At 42.3% G+C, this 23468-nt stretch overlaps 1 protein-coding gene across 5 annotated transcripts in view; it reads right to left on the reverse strand.

Annotated features, from left to right (window-relative positions):
* Positions 1 to 23468, reverse strand: part of VEPH1 (ventricular zone expressed PH domain containing 1) — a 209514-nt gene that overhangs the window by 92902 nt on the left and 93144 nt on the right. For all 5 annotated transcript variants that reach the window (XM_045852121.1, XM_045852120.1, XM_045852117.1 and 2 more), the window contains exons 7-9: positions 20349 to 20569; positions 5732 to 5941; positions 4529 to 4923 (exon numbers count right to left, since the gene is read on the reverse strand). In XM_045852121.1, the coding sequence (XP_045708077.1) occupies positions 4529 to 4923; positions 5732 to 5941; positions 20349 to 20569 (826 nt within the window). The remainder of the gene's footprint in view (positions 1 to 4528; positions 4924 to 5731; positions 5942 to 20348; positions 20570 to 23468) is intronic.

The following is a 23468-nucleotide window of genomic DNA, read 5'->3' on the forward strand; positions in this document are numbered from 1 at the left end:
TTTAAACCTACTAGGGACATACTCAAGGTAGACACTATGTTGGGGAAACTGTCCATTTCAAAGGGTTTGAATGACTCATTTCATTTACAGGCTTACTCTCAGCTGCTTCCTAGTTAAACAAATATACATCTTGTCTGGAGATAAATATCAGATAAAACAAGATGCAGATAAACAACATATCCTTTTATCCAATAGCATTGTTAATGCATTTTTCTTTATTTATTTTACTGTTCAAAGGAAATTGAATTTTTTAAGAAGGAGGAGTCTTTGAACATAGAATTAATGAGAAGTAAAGTTATTTGATGTGTCCTCTAGAGGGACTCTGCCACATGCTGCATTGTGAATGTAAGCGTGTAACATGCTCACCGGTGATGTGATTACCTGCCTGGGCCTTGCAGCTCTTTCGGCTGGGGAGGAACAGTAGTCTGCTGTTCTCTCAATAGACTAATCTGGAGTAGGCATTTTGAATGGATTTGTAGGTCTTCCTTATTATTTGGGTGTTTCTCAGGGGCCAGTGTCAATGACTGGAACCAGGATATGTGTGGCCCGAGAAAGTGAAGGGGAGAACAGTCTCCATTATATGTGTCTGCTTTTGACTACAATCCACACTTTGGACAAATAGGAACTGATGAGTAGGTAAAGTAATCCAAGATAAATTTCAAAGACCAAGAAAAACTCTCTAGAAAAGTTTTTTCCTAACAAATGGCCCCAAGGGATCACTTCAATGACACGAGGCTTCAGGAAAGTTGTAACATCTTCTTATTTATTGTTTTTCCCTCTGGAATTGTGAGAAAAAGCTGTAGGATTCGCCTCTGCCTCCAAATCTTACATTTCTCCCCATAGTTAACTAACCCTTCTCCTATGAGTAAACCAAACTATTTAAAAAAAGAAAGAAACCTTCCCCAGAACCATTAAGTGGGTAAGTGCTATCATTATCACCCTCCAGACGGGACCAATTGAGCAGGAACAGGTCAGAACCAACCTTGGCTTAGGCCTCTCTATCATCCCAAGATGAGGTTGGACTTGACTACATGCAAAATTTCAGTAAGGAAGTTTTATTCATAATTAACCATGAAAACAGCTTCTGCTGCTTGATATTTGCAATGAACTTTATTTTACTTTTGTGTATTCTTGTATCTGCTCAAGTCAGGGAAAATCAACTCATGTAGGTCTATTAGAGAACGGACACATTACCAGCTTTGAAATTAGCTTTCTGCAAGTCAGGCTTGCTGATGTGCTCTACAGATGGGATTTATTTGCACCCAGTCGAGAAATACTTCAAAGCTAACAAAGCAGCATTGATGAGTTCTTGTAAGCTCTTATATCACCCTTTATGGAACTCAAGTGATGAGCCAGATTTTCAAGGATTCATTTCAATGTCATGTTTTTTTTTTAACCCTAATCATTTTTGTTCACATAAATGAATACCAGTGATTCAGATTTTTAACATGCCCTTTAGCAGATGAACTAAATTCCTCTGGTCTTGTAAGTAAATACAACCAGGCAGTGATATCAGACCATCACTGGGAGCACGAATACATAACTCGCGGTGGCTGGTGAACCTGCACCCGTGTCACAGGCCTCTGGGGCCCAGCAGAGAATTACTGATGTGGGGGTAACAGGGTCCTTCATAACCAAAACGACACTGCTGACCTAGTCGCAACAAGACCTGGGGTTTGACAGTTTTTCCGACATGCTGGTAGATTTGTGCTGCTCTCTTTATACTCTATGACTGTGCCCACTGTGACCGAGATCACGCAACGAGAAGATGGCTGACTGGCGCTGGAAGACGTATTTGTAACCTTGACTATTCTGCTGTACGGTAACTAGTGAGGTACCTTTTCCTTTAACACAGTTTATTACCAAACTGTTAGGTTGAACACCATGAAAGTGATGTTTTTGTAGGTCAAAATATAGGAAGTTGAAGATCAGTTTTGACGCAGGATTCTATCCAATACCAAAAGAACTTTTCTAAAGGGTTGTTTTGTCATGTGCTTGTAGTATGGCCTTGTAACACCAGGCTAACATTACTGTTAACATTTTGTTGCTGCTCTTGTTTCCTGCCGGTGATTTGTCCTTTTAACTTTAATGTTGTGGAAGTGATTTCTATGCTTCTTCCCTTTGTTTCTTGATGACTTTGTATAAATTAGCAAGAAAGACCAAATACGAACACCACATTGTACATCAATAACACATTAAACATAACAATTTCCAAGCCTAAATCTTTCTTCAATACGTTTTTAAGGAAAGAAGCATGATATCATAAAGCTGTGTGGACTCATAAGAACAAGTGAAATTGTGCCAGCCAGATGACTGCTGGCATTTTGCTCCTTTGGAGCAGATTGTGTACACAATCTCTGAAATAACAACAACGTGCCCCCTGCAGTCAGCATGAGGCCCTTCTTGGTGGATATACAGGCAGTGAGTCATATAAATCTTCCACCCCTCACACACACATATATCTGTGCACGGAATTTCCTAAAGATGTCCAGGAAATTAGAAAAGTGTGAATGAATTCCAAAGTATCAACTTAATAATATACATACTCAGTTTTAGGTCATTCCTCATAGGAAACATCAAAAGAATCCCTGCCTTTTTTTAAAATTTTAAGTAAAGATGATGGATTCACTCAATATTTTTAAAAAGAAAAAACCCAAGCCACCTAATTAACTTTTAAACTCCCCAAATAACTGAAGGCAATAGGAAATATCATGTATGTTTGATAACTAGGTGCTCGAAGTAGCTCTGCAGGACTTCTTCACGTTTTCACAAGATGAAACTTAAACAAACTTAACTCACCTGATCTTTAAACTAAAAACAAAATAACACAACCCAAAACAGAAACTATTCTAGTAGATGGAAATGTGGCTAACTTTACATTTGCAACAGACTTCCTCTGTCAAAGTGAGAAAGTCATTTAACTTCTCTTATATTAAATTCTCCAACTTGTGCATGAATACATAGCTTATTAGTGCAATGGGCAATTGTAAAGAGTTTGTGTTTGTTGAGCTTTATTGATTTTAGCTATTCCCAAGTCCTAGTGTATTTAATTATCCGAAAGTTATATTGACTATGAACAATATCACTTTTATTGTCACCATTTAAAAAAAAGTTTTCAGGAGACTCATCAATAAGTTATTGTAGACACCTTTGAAAATATCAGATTCTCCACAGACATGCTAAATAACAATAGTTGTCATTACCAAACCCGTGAGCCACCCTCCCTCTCCTTTGCTAGCATGAGACTATATTCTGTCCTGTTTTGCAGTGGGGGGAGGGGGAGAGAGTAGATTAGGAGACATCCTCCGGTTCTGAAACCTGGAAGGGATGGCGGTCAGTAGGTGGGTGACTATGACTTGGATTCACCGTCTCAGCTGTGATTCTTTCTGGAACATGGGCTCCACGGCTTTTTCAATGAGGGCTGTAGCCTGTGAGGAGATGTCATGTCCAGGGAGAAGGCTAGGACTTTCATCTGAATCTCCAGGGAAGAACATGCCTGCTGCTTAAGTACGACTGTAGGAAAGATCTAATTCACTCGACAGTGCCTTGGAGCCACCCAGACCTGTTTGACTCACAACCAGAGGGTGAGCCTGCCCCGGGCACCCTGCCCTCTGCAGCACCTGTGTCTCAAACCCATCGCTTTTCCTGGGGACAGGACGAGGACACAAAATGAAGGAAGCACCAGAAAATTTGATACCCAAGATAAATAATGTTTTTTAAAAAATGAAATGAATACAAAAAATCCATGATGAACAAAATGTCAAAAGCTGTAAATAAAGATGTGACCAATATCATTTCTTGCCTCATCTCCAACGTGGCTCAGCAAGACACGGCTACTGACCCTGTCTTCACTTACAATTTCACTGACCTTTCTGGGCACCTCCCTAAAATGGGCACCCAAGAGAAGTGTCGAACCCTGACATCCTTTTCTTACTTTGTCTTTTGTTTTCTGACTGGCTCACACTCTCACTGACTCCTGACCGACGGACATCACCTCCTGACTATGGTGCTGCTCTTTTCATTCTGTACTCTAATGCCCAAGAGATCGGGGGCTGTGTCTCTCTGGGTCATAGGTGAATCTCACACAGAGCTCAGTCTTTAGCACAGCACCTGGCACTGGGTAGCTGCTTCCTAAATGTTGATTGAATGGATGGAGCTCAAAGTTATATATCACTTCTTTGCATGATTATGTAGATGGAAAAATGCCTCTGGCTGGACCCCTACCTTAAAGCCTGTTTTGGGGGCCACAGACCTCTCTCTAGGATTTTCCTGAATATTAGGGACAAGGATCCAGAAACAATATATCTTGAGTTTCAAAAAAATCAGAGGCGCATGAGTAGATTCAAACAGAATCAAAGAGATGATTGACCTTACTGGGGGGAAAAGTGACTAAAACAAAGTAAGGGTGTTTCAAAATGATCTATTTTGCAAAAGATTCAGAAAATGCAACTTACATCATTTTGCGTTTTTTTTTTTTTCCTCAGCGATGTCTTAAATTTCTCAACTTTGGGGAGTTTGGAGCACTTACCTTCAATGGTACACTGATCAGGGACTGGAATCTTCTTTCCGATTTCCACAGCATATGCTTTCACTTTACTGAGGTTCTTCTTTAAGTGCAAGTAGAGCTGATCTTGGTATTCTACAGGACTCACCGTTGCCTCTAGAGTTTCTTCCTGGTAGTTTTTTTTAACTGTTTCTGGCAGATTCTCTGATTCTATGTGTATAATACTTGGGTGTGAAACTGAAGAATTGCCCAGCTGTGATCCATCAGTGTCTGCCTTAAAAGGTGACTTATTTCCTTGGCTAAGTGAGTCTATTTCTGAAAGGGAGATGCTGGCTGGTATATCTCCGCTCTCAACAACTTCCCCGTCATCTGAACTCATGCCCTTTGTTAGCACAGTGTGCAAAGCCAAACTCTTCGACCTACAAGACAAACAAAGGGGAGGCTGAGACAGTAGAGAGCTACCATTCATTGACAAAGAAAAGAAAGAACAACCCTGGGCAAAAGTTATTTGCTCTCGAGTGTGAAACAGAAAATTGGTGCTATTAACAGATTTGATAAAACATAGACCGCCTAGTTATATAATAAGCTGAATCTTTGAGAATCTACACCACCTCCCAAAACAAAGATTTAAAATCAATTTCATGGCACATGAACATGGAACATGGTGGACTTACATGTTTATATGCTTTTTTCTACTTCAGCTTTTTCATCAGAAGTTTAAGAGAAGCTTTGATATCATTCTCAATATTAGCACATCGATAGAATTTAAGAAGTGTTTTTTAAAAATAAGCCATAGGTTTGTTTCCCATTTGTCTTCTCTCTGTTTTTTTTTTTAAGATTAAATTAATTTATTTTTAGAGAGAGGAGGGAGAAAGAGAGGAAGAGAAATATCAATGTGTGGTTGCCTCTCACATGCCCCCTACTGGGGAGCTGCCCTGCAACCCAGGCATGTGCCCTAGACTGGGAATCGAACCAGTGACCCTTTGCTTTCAGGGCTGGAGCTCAATCCACTGAGCCACACCAGCCAGGGCTGTATTCTCTCTTTTTAAAAAGGGAACTTCTTTGGATAATTAAAGCATTGTGGAGGACATTTCATTCATGAAAGGATGGAACTTTGAGTGACTATAGGTAAAAGATACTTAAAAATCACCCAATAGCAGCATTATAACAAAACTAGCAGCAAACATGAATTACACACTTTGAAAACCAGCCAAGTAAAATGTATACCTGCTAAATCTAATTCCCTTTTTTTCTTCCTTGGAGATGTGGCCCAAACTATATCTTCTGATAGATCCAGGGGTATTGCTTTCAGCATTTATTTTGTCTTCAAAAGCCTGTATTTTAACTTGGAGCTTTTCATCGTCTTCATTTTCAGCTACAGTGAGCTTGGTTCTTTCTAGCTTCTCAGGGAATTCGATTTCAGTGCTGGTTTTTCTCCTAAAGGAATTAAAATAATTGCATTAGATGCTGGTCACATATACCCTTCAGAAGAGCATTGCTCTCTAACTGCTTTTTATTCAAAACTGAAAACGTTACCTGATAAATTTTTATTAGTCATTTAACAAATATTTATTAATACCTGTGAACATAGGTCTTTGAAATTGTTTCTATAGCTTATTCTGCCAGAAGTTTAGAAACATGGATGTTTATATCAACTTTGTATTAGAAATACTTTGAAGGATTCAGAGAATAAAAAGCAGTTTTTAAGGTCACCTACCATATTCTGTTTAGCTCTCCAAAAGTAAGGCTTTCATATAAAATTTGTGCCAGACATTTTCTAGAAAATTTACATGCGCTGATCTGTCTGTACTGAAATTGATAGAATAAGAACATTTCAAATGGACAGTATAAACTCATGGTTCTGTTAATTTTATACAAATCAATGTGACTCTTTCATGTCGCAAAGCAAGGAACATCTTATGTTGGATAAAAGAAGTTTTCCATGAATGATATTAATAGTTCTAAATATCTTCAATAGCAGAATTTTTAAAACACTCTGTGGGTCTTTAAAATTACCTCCTTTAAGGTAGAGGCTATTTGTGGAATACCTTTGAAAGGGCAAACACTGTACCTTGGATAAATAATGTTTTTTAGGAGCTACGGATAAACTGCAGAAATAGCTCACTGGTGCTCACTAAGGTGCTGAGTGATTACAGAAATGCAGTCTGCATTTATCTTCCCTAACCCGCCTTCTAATATGAGTCTGCCTAGAGCTACTTTAATTTTTATTTATCATGTGGGGTTAGTATTAATTCTCTCTTTTTATGTATAAACACAAGGGTTAATAATCCCTAGAAGTCTATTCATCAAGATGGCTTAATGATTCTGTTGCCTTGTCTGTGTACATTTACATGGCTCTTTTAGCATTTTTCCTAGAGCTCGAGGAAAAGACCTCAAACGTACAGAAATATCCTGACTTTTGCAAACATATGACTACTTTTCCCTAAGGGCCAAAGTAAACCTGACATAGTACTTAGGTGAGGGTGAGAAAATACATTTTTTTAATGGCACTTGCCTTTTTAAAGAAAAGCCAAGGCAAAAGGGCTGGTAACATTTTTTTCAGTTACGTTCCACCCATTCTGGGGCCCCGTCTCTGGTGAGCACTGGGGAAGGCTGGTTAGTAGGGCTGGATCCTGCAGCTTTTGTGGCTGGCCAAGAGAGGGGCCCTGGCCTTAGGAGAGGGTTCACAGTTGGGGGTCCTCAGTAGTCAGAATCCCCTTGTTAGTCCAGCCACGGAAACATGTTCACAGTGCAAACTGGGAAGAAGAGCAGGTCATCCATTAGGTCACCAGGACATTGTTTACTGTCCAATAAATTATTTGCTGACAAAACTTAAATACGTTTTAAAATAGAATTTTATAGGCTTCCTATGGTTTTTTCATACATAAGGCAAAATGTATTACCCATACCATGCTTGATTGAAACATACACGAGTTGATTTCAGGAATCGGTACATGGGAGTAAGGGCTCATCATGAACATGTTTCCCTTTCTGACTCATATATGATGCTGGCTGCCCACACGCAGAAGGGAGGCTTGGACATGCCCCAGCCAGCAATGGTTTCACTTCCTGTTACGGACGAAGCCAAGATAGTGCCGTCATTGGACAGTATTTTACAAACCTTGATGATTACCAAGGTTAATGTAACAGATCCAATACACCTTCTCAAGATGAGACATTTTGGGAGTGTTTATTTTCCAACCATTTCTCTGGTTCTTTATATTTAAAAAATGAAATGTGAGTAGGTTCCCAAAAGTCTGTTTCAGACATTGCTATAGCTGTGGTTATCAAAACTTAAAAATCCATAAAGCACAAGGTCCACCCCAATACACCCACATCAGATATTGAGTGTTACGCAAATTTTTAAATCTTGAAACAGGAGAGTTGTTCAAGGAATAATTTCTCATGAATTTACTGGGTTTCTCTTTGTATGTAAAGCTCTGGGCTATAACAGCAGTTGAAATAATAGTTTTATTTCGGGGCTGGGCTTGGCTGAAGGAAAGCACTAGCATGGCACTGGGTGGAAGAGGGCGGGCAAGGCAGTGAGTCCTGGCTCGCTCCCCGCCAAGGCACGGTTTCCCCCACTGAGGCCACAGCTCGTCTTAAGAGCATGTAGGAGAATGTAACCTTTCTGGTTTTTTTTTTTTCCTCGAACAATCTTCATCTCCAGTGGCTATGAGTGGTCCCAGTGATTGTCCCCTTATTGGTCACTGTGTGTCTGTGGGGGCCTGGAGCGAGGGGCCACTACTGTTTCTTCCCATTGAGCCCAGGTAGCTGGGAGGGAGGTTTCAGACTCTAGATCCTCTTCTTGCCATCTTTTTCCCCAGCCTCCTTGGGTCCAGTAGAAGCGAGCGGTAGGGGCCCTCTGCCAGCTTCCTGAGCTCTGGCTGAAGACTGCTCCTCCAGCCCTAGTCAGGGACAAAGGCTGAAATGGTGGTCACCAGTCAAGCCAAGAAGCTGGGGCCCTGAAATCCAGGTAACCTTTGGCCTCAGGGGACACTCAGTACCCTATCAGTTGTGAGGGGCCACTGTGTCACCTGTCTGTCACTGCAGAGCCTGTGCCAGAGGCAGAGAGGTGAGTCCTTCAGAGCTTCCTGGCCAGCTCTCTGCCCTGCTCTGGCCCCTCGGTTCCCTCTTTCACTCACCCTTTCCTTATTCTGGCTGATATGCCCTCTCCTAATTCAAGTCTCTTCTTGTCCCCTTGGGACTGCATGGAAAAAAAATTAGAATTGCCTGCTCCCACATGCCCCCTGCCTAAAGGAACCATCAAATTTCACATGATTATAGTAAATCATCCTAGATAGTTTTATTGGATCAATTTCTGATTTTTTAAAATAAAACTTTCTTACTTATGAAGATCTTGTATCTGTTGTACTCTTTATATCAATTTCCCCATCTGTGAAATGGGGACCATAATGCACTTAACTCATAGGGTTGCTGGGAAGATGAAATGAAAAGAACCAGGGTGAAGACCTGTTCCCAGCACATAACAGGAGATCAATAGACATTAGATTGTATTGTTATTATTAATTGCTTTTATTATTGTTGTTGCTTTGGCATTTAATCTGCCCTGTGTGTACTTCGTGTTAATGCATGAAGAAAACATCAGTGGCTGGGACACAGGCTGATCAATATTCTGTATCCCAGAGGAAAGTGATATCCCTGGAGAAGGCAATGGCATCAGACTTCAGGAGAGGACAGTCACACTGTTCCCTTTCCCTGCCCGGTCTGAGACCAAGTGTTGGTTAGTAAGCTGTGGCCCAAGTGTGTCAGAGCTCTGCCAGCTGGGGGCGTGACTTCCTTCTCCCTCTGGCTGTCTGTCACATGCCTTGGAGGGGCCTTGGGGCTGAGAGAAATTACGATTTATCCCTGGATGTCCACCAAGAGGGCAGGGCAGGTGTCTCAGGGAGTTGGGGGGTAGGGTTGCCAGGGTAAATACAGGATACCCTGCCAAATTTGAGTTGCAGATAAATAACAAATTTTTTTGAAAATTTTTAGTATGTCCCTAATGTAATATACTGAACATGTATTATACTGTACTAAAATGATTCTGCTGATCATGAAAATGATTTATATTCTTTATCTAAAATTTAACTGGATGTCCTGTATTTCTATTTGTTAAATCTGACAACCCTATTCCTGGGAAACCCCAGCTGCTTGGTGGGCGGGACCTGTACCGCTCATCTTCGTTCCCCTGTGCCTGGCCCACACGGGTCCCTGAAGTGTTTGTGCAATAAACGAACTCAGACTATGCTGATAGCTGAAGCCAGCCTGCACCCCTCACCCCCAAGAATATGCTCATGAAGTGCTGGGCACTCTTCCTGGTCCATGGGAGGTGGTGTCATTGGATAAATATCAAACATGGAGAGAAACAAGGGGCATGAAGGGGAGCAAAGAGGCCCTTATTTGCCAAAGGGCCAAATAAGAAGGGTGGAAAAGCAACAATGAAATGTCTGGGCCAGAGAAGTGGTCTCTGGTTATGGGGCTGATGACTAGAATTCTCACCACAAAGACTTTCTGTTATACACAGTCTTTATTGTTTTCCTGATCTGGAAATTTGTATAACACAGGAGGCAGGGGACAGGGGTAGTAATGAAGAGTCGTCAAGGCAACCAAAGCTGCAAGGTTGGCCAAGGAGAACTTCCTCTCACTGGCCATCACTCCCCCTGCACTGGTCACACAGCTTTCCTGGCAGGGAGTTAGGGCAAGTTACAATTCCAATAGGTTGGAAGTTCAAGAAATGGTAAATACAGGATACCCTGCCAAAAGTAGATAAAAGTCTGAGCTTATCATAAACATTCACTGCTTCTTCTCCTCTTGGTTTTTAAATTTTAAAGAATTGGAGAGAATTTGTTCACAAAAAAGGCCTTTTCCAGAGATAAACTTTGCATTCTAAGGAGCAAGGAAATGCACCCCAAATGTGAAAAACTGGTGGAGCCATCGGTCCTGTTTGGGGTGGAGGCCAGTGGGTTGGGGCTATTATTTCTATTCCATTTGTCACTTCTAACTCCAGGAGTAATTTTATGGAAACCTTTGTCAGAGTTCTATAATCCCCTAAATATTAACTTGGCTTTAACTCAACACACCACATTACAAGGGGCTCAGATGATTTCCAGTCTGAATGATTTCTGGTCTCTGTTGCCAAAGTCAAGTTTTTAAAAATACCTCTAGGGATGCCTGGGGGAGGCCTAATTACCTCCCCCTGTGTGAGCGGGACTCCCCTTGGAAACAAATTGGTCTTTGGGCAGCTCTCTGCTCCCACTGAGCTGGGAGACGAGACTATAAACTGGCAGGCATGGAGAGGTTGGCAGCCTCTCTTCCTGGCTCCTTAAATCAAAGAGAAATACTACTAGTTAATGTTTGATGAACTTGGCTTACGGTCCCATGTCCAGGACATGTACTCCTGCAAAGTTAACCTTGTTAAAAGAGAAGTGGGAGGATGTCATGGATCAAATCCACTCGAGAGCCGTCAATTCCCAGGATGCTACGCTCATTACTCTTCAACAATTTCTTGGGTCATCAGTCATCATAACAATGATAAGGACGATCCCCCTGCCCCACAGTGCTATTGTCTGTTTTGGGATTACAGTGAGTGATGCTGCTGGAGCACTATACTCACCTACTAAAGAAAAAGACAATGATAAATCTAGGCTCTTGGTACTCTATCCTGGCTCAGACCTGCTTGATGGGTAAGAGCAGAGACCAGCAGGAATCCAGTGATGTGGACACCAGAATGTGGGCATGCCACTGGGAGAACTTGGCTCAAATGAACTGACTACAGTTTATTTCATTCACACAAGGTTTTCAAAAGGGGGTTCAGGAAGAGATGGTTGTGGGGAAGAGAACTGAACATGGCTTTACCGGGAAACGACCTGGGTCCCTGACTCCAGTATCCTGTTTGTCATGGATGTGGCAAAGCTCTTTAAGACTCCATGAGTCATTATTGTCATTGAACAATGGGATTAATGATACCGTATCACTAGATTGCTGAAAGTGTTATGTAAGGTAATGGATTTGACTATGTAGCCTATGCAGAATGGGCATGAAAAAGTCAAATGGTAAAAACCTGGGTGGCTGTAGCCCAGTGTGGATGTTTGGTTTGTCCATAGTGGTTTGTCCTAGTAACACCAAACCTGGAGGATGAGCTGCTTCTGCTCAAAGGCTCAAAGGCCCTTCCAGTCGCTCACACCACTGCGGTCTCCTCCCTACTGCAGTCCACACTGCAGAGTGTGGACTAAAGGACAGGGATCCTCCCTCCTGGGTGAGCATACAAGAACTGGGATGTGGAAGGAGCTGATTTTTTAAATTTCTCTACTTCATGTATAAATTCTGAGCAACTGCAAACATAGAGAATTCCAATTAGAATAAAAGTTTAAAAGCTCTGATATGAGGGAATAACCACTCAAATGCAGATGCTGTTATTTGCTTACTTTTCATTCAACTGCCATGAGGGGAATAGGACATGGAAAAACAAGGAGCCGGAAGTGCAAAGCCCCTGTCCTTGCTACTCAGAGTGGAGGTGCTGGACATCAGCATGACCTTGGAAGGTGTTGGAGATGCAGAATCTCAGGCTCCGCCTGAGACCTACCAAATCAAAATGAGCATCTTATCACAATCCCAGGTGTCCCACTGACACATGTAAGTTTGTAAAGCACCAGCCCAGACTATTAAAAAAAAAACAGAATCTGAAGTGGACTGGGGCACAGGCAGTTTCCCTTGATCAGGCAAGGCGCCTAAGGATGTCATTCATTCTGCTGGGAGGTGAGACTTAAAACAACGTGGGCAGTATTCGGAGGCGGTGCATGGTAAATTGCATGCAGTTCCCAGTCCGTAGCTTTCTCATCCTTAAGACTGTCGGGTCTTGTCAGCTTTGAGGCAAAGGTATCTTGTCAGTTTTTGCCACCATCAAACACTGGCTCAGCTGTCCCCCAGATCTCTCGTGGAGATCTCTGAGACGGGAATGGGCAGACTGGAGGAACGGGAGCCTCAACAGAAGGCCGCTGGATCCCGCTGAATGGCCGTCTGGATGGGGCACAAGTCACAAGAGCACCTGTGAGTTGTAAAGGGGTATAAAAAGGTAGTAACCAGGGGTGAGAACTGTAAAAACAGTATGCTCCTCTTTTTCTAGCCTCACTTTATAGTCTAGGAACATGAGCCGGTGGCAGGGGCTGGCCGTGGGGATTGAGGTGGCAGCACCTGCGTAAAAATGAGTGCTGGGCCTGGGAAGGGCAAAAGTTTGCATGTGGCACTATCCAGCTTTTGAGGCTGGAAGAGCAGGAAAACGGTTAACTTTTCTCTGTGGTGCATCTTTCATAGACTCCACCCCAGATATGACATCCTACCCTATTTTTAATAGGTAGAATAGCTACCCAGAAATGGAGAAATACAGTCAAGCACACTGATGACTGAGCTGGAGTAGAACTCTACACATGACCCTGTGCATGTGGACAATGCCTGATCCATCTAGAAGTCAGCATGTACCTGCTGCAAAATCTAGCTGATGGCCTTCAGGCTGCCAACTCCTCAAAAGGCCACCTTTTGCCTGATAATAAATGTGAATACCATTAACAATGGTTTTTCCTCAGCTGAGCCATTCCACAATAGCTGTATCTAAATCATGGCTGGCGTGTTGTGTATTCATTACCTTTCACTTACTAAATCTCTTTCTTTAGGTCCCAAAGGAAAGTTTGGGGAGCAAAATATTAATTATTAAAGAAAGTTCTGAGATTTTTCCAGGCTCAGCTGCATTGAGGATCTAATACAACGCTCCTCAAACACCCATCTTTTGGTTTTTTAATTTTCATATGTCACAGGCCAATATTTTTGTAAAAGACAGTAAAAAAGAAAAAGACAGACATTTTATTACCAGAGAAATAAAATGAGTGAAATAAAGACATGGTTCATGCATTTGGGTGTTGTAGCAATGCCAAACTGCTACAAAGTTCTAAACTCTTATTTTCAAACTCTGTGATAATCTTGGTGCAGGATAGTAAGGAACAGTTTGCAGATGGGTGCTGGTTCACGAGCTATTCTTTGAGTAGCTGTGGCCTAAGGGACATGCACAGTGACATCCGCTACTCTAATGCCCACCTGAGCAGGGTACTGATGCTATAATATTTACTGAGGGCTTTCTACGAACAAGGTGCTCTTTATTCTAGTCTGCTATGGGTATTGCTTCTCCCATAACCCAGTGGGGCGGGCCCTAGTACTCTCTCCATTTACAGGTGGAGAAGCTGAAGCACAGCTTCATGATGTTGAGTAACTTACTGAAGGCCAGACAGTAAACCCAGCATTAAACTCTGCTTCACAGCCTTCTCCCACTCAGTAGGTGTTTGGTTAAGGTGACATCTGAATCTACTTCAGGAATAAGTAATACTTATGGCACAGGTGGCAAACACAAGGCCCACGGACCGAATTCAGTCCTCTACCTTGTGTTATCTGGCCCTTGTTTCTACCCAGTGGCAGTGCTGAGCTCCTTGCCCCTAGTTAAGGAATAGTTACATTTATACAGTCCTAAAATTATATTCGGCTTTTTGAAGGCAACCACAAGTCTTATGTGGCCCCCAGTAAGAATGAGTTTGACACCCTGACTTACGGGATTGGTGATAGTGTGGTAACCAACAAGAATTATTTTACTGCAATATCTCTGAGTAACATCCTATAGGACAGACACCAGAACAGAAATGACATCTAATTACGGAGCAATGCTCCACAGTGATCTGAAACGTGAATTCTGGCATCCCCTTCACCCAAACTTGAAAAGATGCTCAAAACCCAGGAAATGTCTCGCAAATAGCATCCTCAGAGCTCAATCATGATTGATACCAAAAAGGAACAAGGAGCATCGGGGAACCAAAATAGCAAAGAGCTAGGTCATGGGGTCGAGTAAGAACTTTTTTAGCCTCAGCTGTCACCTCTCCACAGCGGCTGGAAGGGTCAAGTGCCTCTCACCTCTCTCCCACAGCACGGTCTTTCCTTTCCTCCAGGCTAAAGCTTTGGTGTTCCTGTCTCGTGTGTAATGGGAAACCAAGCCATAGGAGCTTGACGAAAAGCTGTTCTCCTCTTCGGGTGTCTCATATTTTGAACACTGCTGTGTTACAGGAAAGGGGCCTGATTCCCCTGGAAAAGTTGTAACTGTGCCACTCCCCTCCTGGCAGGGCTGCCCTGCCCCCAGCCCCAGCCCTCCGTGTCCACACTTGCAGAGTCAGCCCCTCTGGGGCCTCAGGCTTCCCGGGCTTCCTTCATTGTCTCCGAAGCTGGTAATGATGTCTCCCACCTATATCTCTTGCTGAATTCCTGAAATACCTTTATAGACCTTCACATCACCATAAATGCTGCTTTAAGGAAGGACAAATGGTGGAGTAAATGAACAACAGATGGAACGTAAATGGTACCACATGTCAGACTTAACCTCTTTAGTAAGAAGAGGGGCAAAACCCCCAAACCCTTCCTTCCTTCCCTGTGCAGGGAGAAGTAACAATAGGCACAGCCACTGCCACAAATGACTGTTATGATGTTCCTTTTACACAAGTGACCAGCTCAGACCTCTCTAGAGTGGAAAGACATACGTATTATTTATTAAAACTCGGGTTACCTTGGTGGGGTGAACTTTCATTTAGCTTTTTCTAAGCAGGGGGCAGTGCTGACCAGAATGACATATGTTTTTAATTATGCTCCCGAACCTCCTCGTGTACGGTCCCTGAGCCAACAGTTCCTTGCAAAGAATCAATTTCTCTTTGTATAAACACATCTTGCCTAAAAAAGGTGGAGTTCTCATAAGCACTTTTAAGACTATTTTCTTTCCATTGAGCAAATATTCTGCATATTAGCTCCCTCAAGTCTGGGGGACACTGGAGGGGCACAGGAAAGATATCTTAACACTCAAGGCAGGACCGTGAGTGTGGGCGAGTGGGGAAGCAGTCGGAGTGGCCGTAAGCTGAGGACAGAAGGTCTCCATGGGCAGGGGTGAGGGGAGAAGACCTAACTGGCAAGTGGAAGCAAACTGGAGTCTTGGAGAAGGGCAGCCTTTAGTGGGAAGAGAAGCACAAACAGGGCTTTCTAGAAGGTAATGATAAGGGTTAGTGGGGTACTACTTTTGGAAGGAAAAGGCAAAAGTCACCCTTAACATTCCTTTAAATTTCCTTTGAATTATCCATGATGTACTATGACCATTGTGCATCGCATACACCCTAAAACTTGGGATCCATTGAACTACACTGCAGGAAGGAAGGAAAGGAAACTCCATGAGCTTATATCTGGGCATTTACACTATTGCCTGCTAAGAACTATCATGGACTCAGAGGGGAGAAGGAATTGGGGAGATAATTTTATTTTATTTTTGCCTGTCCTCAAGGTTTACTCCATTATGCCTCTGTAATCCTTACATATATTTAAAGACTTTCTTGCTGTGAGGATTAAACAATATAACAGTAAATGACCCCAGCATGGAATCTGTCGTGTGGTGGGAGCTAGTTAAAAGCTTGATCAGCGCTGGCCAATGTGGGTCGGTTGGGTATCCTCATGCAAACCAAAAGGTTGGCAGTTTGATTCCCAGTCAGGGCACATGTCTGGGTTGAGGGTTCAGGCTGCATTTGGGGTGTGTTCTGGAGGCAACCTATAGATGTCTCTCTCTCTCACATGGATGTCTCTCTCCCTCTCTTTCTCCCTTCCTCCTCCACTGCTCTCTAAAAATAAATAAATAAAATCCTATTAAAAAAAACTTGATCAGACCACCAGACACAGTCTTCTTTGCAAAATTATACAGAAGAACTTGAACCCCTCCACTCTCTGCAACTTCTTCTGTGGACTCAGTACAGAGACATCATTCTTAGGCTCTTGGACAGTGCATTCAGGGACTGCATATGACCCAGAGTTAGGTTCTGATGGGACTCCCAGGATGTCAGGATGGGGACTCTGGAATGATGGGTCGCAAAGGGTGTCACAGCCTGCAAAGGGTCTTTGCAGGCCATGTTGCTTGTCTGTCCGTTAGGGCCATACATCAGCTCAGATCCCTGGCTCTCCCTTGTCATCCACTTCTTTATGTTCATTGCATGAAACTGAGGGTAAACCAAGACGCTGGGGCTACTCCAAGGAGAGCAGATTTCCTGGACCCCTTCTCCAGTGAACATGATCTCCTCCATTCTGTTTTCCATTCATTCTCTCCCACAGAAAGTTTTATTTCTCTCCCTCCATCTGTCATCTCTTTCCATGTATATCGAAATCAGATTTGCCCTACCCAATTGATGCTGACTATAATTTACTTTTCATTCTCCTTCCCATTCCCCTTCCAAGGCCTGATTCTTAAAAACGAAAAATAAACACAAAATCTTACCACTACTACCACCAACACCACCAAAATAACAACAACAAAAAAACCCAGACCCCTCATTTAACCGAGCCAGAGGTTTGGGAAAGTTTTCATTACATGCTTTGTGCTAAAAATTTTCTTATGAGCAACTTTTTCTTTTACAACTTTGATGGCTTTGGCTAAGGTGTGAAAGGTGGATCTGAGGGAACTGTCACCTTGCTCCTCAAGTCCCCACTGTGGCCTTGGACTTGGGGCTCCGCAGGGACCCTCCTGCTCTCTCTCTCTCTGCTTTCCCCCTTGTACCTTTTCCTATTGCCATCCTTTCTCCCTACTGTTTCTCATTTCTCCTATTTGCTTTCCACCCCTGCCTTTTTTCCACAATTTCCACCCCTCAAAGTTTCCATCCCCAACTGGGGCCTGAGCTGAACCTCCTACTAAGACCACCTATGACAAATTGTCCCCAACTCCGATGATGCCTGATTAGAGCAGCCTCCCTGGCGCCACATGCACTTGGCAAAGGCACCTTCTCGTCTCCGATCATTGGATGCTCAGCCAGCACACACTTGCCAGAAGTCACCTTCTCCTTCCCCAGCTTCCCCTGGGTCCTGGCAGGCAAATACTTCGATGGATACTGGCTGCCCAGAGGACTACTGAAGGCTCACACAGTTTCAAATGGTATCAACATTTCCCCCTATTTCAACACATTGTTTTAATCCACCATTGCTGTTATCCCCCTTCTGCTTCTCTGGAATTAATTTGAAAATCTAAACACGTCCTGTTCTTCAGCCTCTGTTGGTTTATTATTTAGATAGAAACATTTTTTTTCCTTCTAAGTCACAGGAACAAGAAAGGTGCAAGTGTGCTTACCTGGTGCATTTAGTCAAGCTCACCCAGTTCATTCAGAGTCATTCTGAACAAAGAAGGCTCCTACCTGCTTCCGTTTTTCCTTCTCTCTAGGATGCTAATTGTTTTTCTTTTGATAATCTTGTAGTTTTGGCCTGAAGTCTAAAATCTGGCCTGCTGGGCTGTGTGTCAGATTTGTAAATTAGATGACATCTGTTTTGAATTTTATCATCTTTAATTTTCTTTTAAGCTCTCTTCACTTATTTATTTCCTCTCCAATTGTAAGGATCAGACTTCGCTGGATGCTTTAGACAAAAGTGTTGACCTTTCTGTGTTAGGGGGCATGGATTAAAATTACTGAAGCTAAATGGTCACAATGAAGGCGATTCAGGGAAAAGATGTTGGGAGAGAAGCCTTAGCAACCAGCCCAGAGAGGATGAGCAGTCAATACAAAAGGCTGGCTGTCCACACCAGCATTCTGAAGTTCCCACCGAATAATTATCATCGATTAGAAGGAGATTGACAGGGAGGGTTGAACTGGGTGAAGTATTTTGATTTAAAGAGGTTGAGGTGGTGGCAGTGGCGGTGGTGGCAGTATGTGAGGTGACTACTGACCTTCTATCTCTTCACATTTAATTTTCCTCAAAAATAATAAAGTCAGGAGAAACTTAAATGCATTCTCCTACACGAAGACTCATATTTTGATAGTGAGACCTTGTTTTTTTCCTCCTATCTACATGCCTCCTAAATTCTTCTTTTCATGGGGAAATTGTCTATTGCTTATTGGATTGGGCTTACTTATTAAGGATTAATTTTATTGTTAGAATGCCTAATGTAGAACATGTTTTCCCTTTATATAAACCTTTGTCATGCGTATAACCTCACAGATGTCAGCTGGCCTCTCGCAACTTTGCGTTTGTAGAGGCGACAGAGAATGGGTTGCCGGCCGGCGGGAACATGTGCCTGGTTTTCACATCGGATGCACATGTCAGTCCTCACTGGCAGGAGAAATAGCAGGCCGGCTGTGCACCAAGCACAGAATGGCTCCCCCAAACACCAGCTGTAGGGACTCTAAACAAAATTTCCAAAACCACACCATGAAAATTGTCGAGCAGTGAATTGTGCTTGCATGTAAATGACAAATCATCCCTTCATGAGGCTGGGTCTGGATTTCTTGGATTCTGCCGTGTTTGGGCTGTTGCTAGGCAGGTCATAGGTCTATGAAAAGTGCTATTTTTGAATGTAATATGTATATAGTCGTGGTTTTCAACTAGGGGCAATTTAGTAATGTCTGGAGACATCTGTGGTTGTCACAACTGAAAGAGAGGGCTGCTACTAGCATGTAGTGGGTAGAGGCTGGGTGTGCTGGTAAATGTTCTATAATGCACAAGACAGCTTCACAACCAAGAATTAATCAGCCCAAATTGTAATAGTATCAAACCTAGAAACCCTGGTAAATAGGCCTCTACAATGAACAAGGCAATAATAGATTTTTATGTGCTCAATCAAAACTGTGGTGTTGAAAGAAAAAGGTACTTTCATTTTGTCTTCCTTGGATGAACAACTACTGTTGACTTTGATGACCATTTTGGCCAGATAGTGTTCTCTGTTGTAGAGTGTGCTAAAAGACCCTTCCAGATTGGCTTGCCTCCTGCTGCTTCTTTTCTTGGTTGTCAGCATCATCTTCCAAGTGTATTCAGTCACTCAAACTAGTATCTCTGGGTTTTCATCCACTATTCTCCCCGTTCTCCTCACCATACATCTTACTAGTGATCAATCCCTCATATCCTGAGTTCTCTCATTATAATGATCTACCCTGACTTCTTAAGTTCCCCACCACCAACCACAATTGAAGGAGCTTATTGTTAAGTTCCCAGCACTGGCATCCTGGCCACTCTCACCCTCTTGCCAGCCTGCTCATTCAGTGCTCCACAATGATAGCTACTTGCTCATTCACCTAGTCCTTTGGAGAGAAAAATATTCCAGTGCCTACTATCTGTTAGTTACTGTGTGAGGAGCTGTGATCACTCCCCAGATTAAAATCTTTCCAAGCTTCCATGTTGCTGACAGGACAAACTCCTCGCTTCTTGACACAGTGTGTAAGACTTCTGATAGTCTGCCTTTGACCTAACTTTTCAACTTAGTCTCCTATCCTAGACCAGTGACCTTGAACCAGTCACATTGAATAAATTGTTTTTGCTTAGTCCAGGACACACACTCTTAAGCTCTTTTATGCTTGCACGTGAGGAGTGTCCTTTCTATTTGCAGTGTTCTTTCTACTCCTATCTGGGGTACTCTCATTCATCCTGTACAATCAGATACATAGCACATGAACGCTACTCAGTAAACATGGAATGAATTTAAATTTCTTCTTCCCTGTGAAACACTCTTCAGTTGCCTGGCTGTTGGTCAGTATGCCTCTCATGCTCCATAGCTCATTGTATGCACTTCTGTGAAAGCCCTGTCACATGCCCTGACTGTGAACCCCTTGAGTGATGGTGTTTGAAAGTACTCCATATTTAGATAAAGTTCTTGTGAGTGTCATAATTTACTGAGAAGTCACTCTAGGTTGAGATAGTGTGTCTGGCTTTCTTTAGAAAGCTTAAAGCCTACAAAAGAAAGTGTAGAAGGCATCTATTTTATGCCTCCATGAGTTCATGACAGATTCCTGAGTCCACAGTAATTCCTGCTCACCTGCCACTTCTGGGCTTGGTGGTTTCCAGTTGTCGGGTAAGGAGCTTGGCAATGGCAGTGAAGCTGTTGCTCATGCGAAAGATGTCTCTGCTCTGAGGACCCAGGATGGAGGAGAAGGTGTCTGTGATGCTCTTAATCTCCAGCAGGAGAATGTGGTGAAACGAGTGCTCCATGCTGGCCAGCTGACTCACCAGGAATGGCAGGCAGCTCCTGGCTCTCTCCTGCCAGGGACAATGAAGAACATGTACAAGCATTGGTGGGAAGGTAAAGCACGACAGCCACTATGAAAAACAGTGCAGAGATTTCTCAAGAAATTAAAAATAGAACTACCATATGATCCAGTAATCTCACTTCTGGGAATGTATACCCCTCTGCCTAAATGAAATCATTATCTGGAAGAGATAGTTGCACTCCTGTGTTCACTGTAGCGATACTCACAGTATCGCTATGTAATCGCTTTTACATTTGTCAATGTAAAAGTCCATTGACAAATGAATGGTTAAAGAAAATGTAATATTGAATACATACATATATATATACTTGGAATATTATTCAGCATAAAAAGAAGGACATCCTGCCATTTGCATAACATGGATGAACCTGGAGGGCATTATGCTAAGTAAAATAAACCAGACAGAGAAGCACAAATACCACATGGTATCACTTTTCATGTGGAATCTGAAACAAACAAACACTCATACAAACTGAGATGAGAAAAGGGGTTGCCAGGGGCCGAGGATGGGGGAAATAAGGAGGATAAAAGGGTACAAACATAGTTATAAGATAACATGCTCTGAGGACCAAATGTATAGCATGGTGACTATAGTTGATAACGCTGTACTGTGTAATTGAAGTTTCCTAAAACATGGGAGGTGATGGATATGTTCATTAACCAGTAGGGGAATCATTTCACAATGTGTGTATATCAAGTCATCACAGTGTACCCCTTAAATAGTTTATAATTTAACTTGTCAACTATGCCTCAACAAATTGGGGGTAGAAAGAACAATGAAGAACAAAGGTCTACATTTAAAAGAAAACCAGGGTCTCATGACCTACAGATGCCAATTCTATGGCAGTTTACTTAGAGAGTTAGCTGAAGCTAAACAATAAGTTTCATTCATAGTGCTTCTAAATTGGCTACTTTGAGGTTTAAAATTTTTCCTGACCTCCAGGAAAACTTTTTTAAAGTAAAACTTTTTTTTCTGTAACTCCTTTCTTATAAATTGGAAATAGACTCATTAATCTATTTTGCCAGGTCCAAACCTCTCAACCATCATTAATAATCTTACCCCACACATCTGCACTTCCCAACTTTGTGTTCTTCCCTGGCCGGTCTCCAGGCCTGTGACTCACTAACTCTGTCTGCACAGGAGAGGCCTGGTCAACGGTACCCCTGATCCATCCATCTGTCACGTGATGCCACGCATCAAACCAGTATCCAGAGTTTGCCTCCTCTCCACAAGGTATGCTAACTCATTTGTTTACTTTAAGAACCTTTCAACATGTTCCAGAGCTTATGTGCTTGGTCAAGCGAGTAGATTGCATTACGTAGCTTTAATCAAGCAAACTCTCCTAAGTGGCCTGAAGGAAATTGAAGATGAACGACAACACAAACAGTGCAGTCATGAGTGAATACCAAGAAAGTGGCTCAGCAGACATATGTTTTATCCCCATCAAAACTCCTCAGCCTCTGTTAGGAGGTGACAAAATTTAATCAAATATGACTAGGGCTTATCCAAAAATTGCTTTCAATGATCAGGAAGGTCATTTGAAATATAGATGTGTGTTCAATGTAAATAATGACATACCATTAATAAATAAATAAAAGTAATTTAAAACATGGCTTATTTCATTTTTAATTCCTTTTTAAAAATCTCATTTTTATGGATTTAAAATGATAATGTTAGTGTAACAGAAAATATGTATAATTATGAATAATATATACATTGGAAGTTGATGCTCAAAGTCCTTTTAAGTGGTAGATGTACAGGTTGAAATTACTCTTCTAACCAGGAATTCCCTTTTATCCCTTGTTCTAGCATTTGAATCTTTAATTTCTTTTAAGATGTAATTCCTGTCAACTACTGTCCTGTCTCCTCCATGAAGCTGCCCCCAATGACCTCTGCTATCTGAATTTTACTGCATTATAGACTGTTTAAAGACAATCTTACTTAGCACTGGATCATTTGTTCACACTTGCCTTTATTCAGTGACCAAACAGGTGTTGCATGCCTGTAATATGCCTGTGCTGGACTCTTGATCTCAGAGGTAAGTGAGGATGGGTCTCTACCTCAGGGACCCTCAATCCTCCTTTCATTTATAATTCTCTAATGGTTACATGTACCAGTCAAGTCTCCTAAAGGGGCTACTTCTCAGACATCAATCATCTGCCTGGCACAGAACTGAGCTATAGAGTCCATACCCAGTGTCTCGGTTTATTGATTTAAGCAAACTTACATATCAAAATATGAAGTGGCAAATAGAGTATGGAGTTGCAAAGGAACCTGTGCTTTACAAGAAATATTTATTACAGAACAGAATCAAACAGCAAAGTTCCCTGCTCTCTAATACTTAACTTGGCTTTCAAAGATTCCATTATACTGGAACATCTTTGGGGGAGAAGTAGAGTACAGTGCTCAACAGTTAATTGAAGAGATAGTTATTCATTTAAGGGTAAAGATATCAGATGAATGAAAAATAGGAGCAACAGAACAAGTCCCTGACAGCCTGTTTTGTATTTGCCTCATACAATTGCCAGGTTGCAGAAAGACACGTAAGTGCTCTTGAGACATACGTATAGACATAGATACCTTCACATAGTTGCTTTCATTCGTGCAAAGCTCCACGTGTGAATACATGGCATGCAGAGCATCACAGGGATATTTTATATTTTCCGTTTAAAGGCAACACCTGGATGTGGGGTCCCTACTATATGCCTGCCACTGTTGTAGAACAGCATTGAAGACAAAGGATGAACATACCTGCCATTGTAATGAGGCAACAGATAATAAACAGAATGCACATGTGAAATATATAGCATGTTGGCTGGAGAAGTGAGCCTGAGAAAAAATGGGGCAGGACCGGGAGTCCCAGATAGGGTGTCAATGTTAATTAGTG

This window comes from Phyllostomus hastatus, unplaced genomic scaffold (assembly GCF_019186645.2).
Source record: "Phyllostomus hastatus isolate PE091 unplaced genomic scaffold, TTU_PhHast_1.1 phas_contig_86, whole genome shotgun sequence".
Lineage (NCBI taxonomy): Eukaryota > Metazoa > Chordata > Mammalia > Chiroptera > Phyllostomidae > Phyllostomus > Phyllostomus hastatus.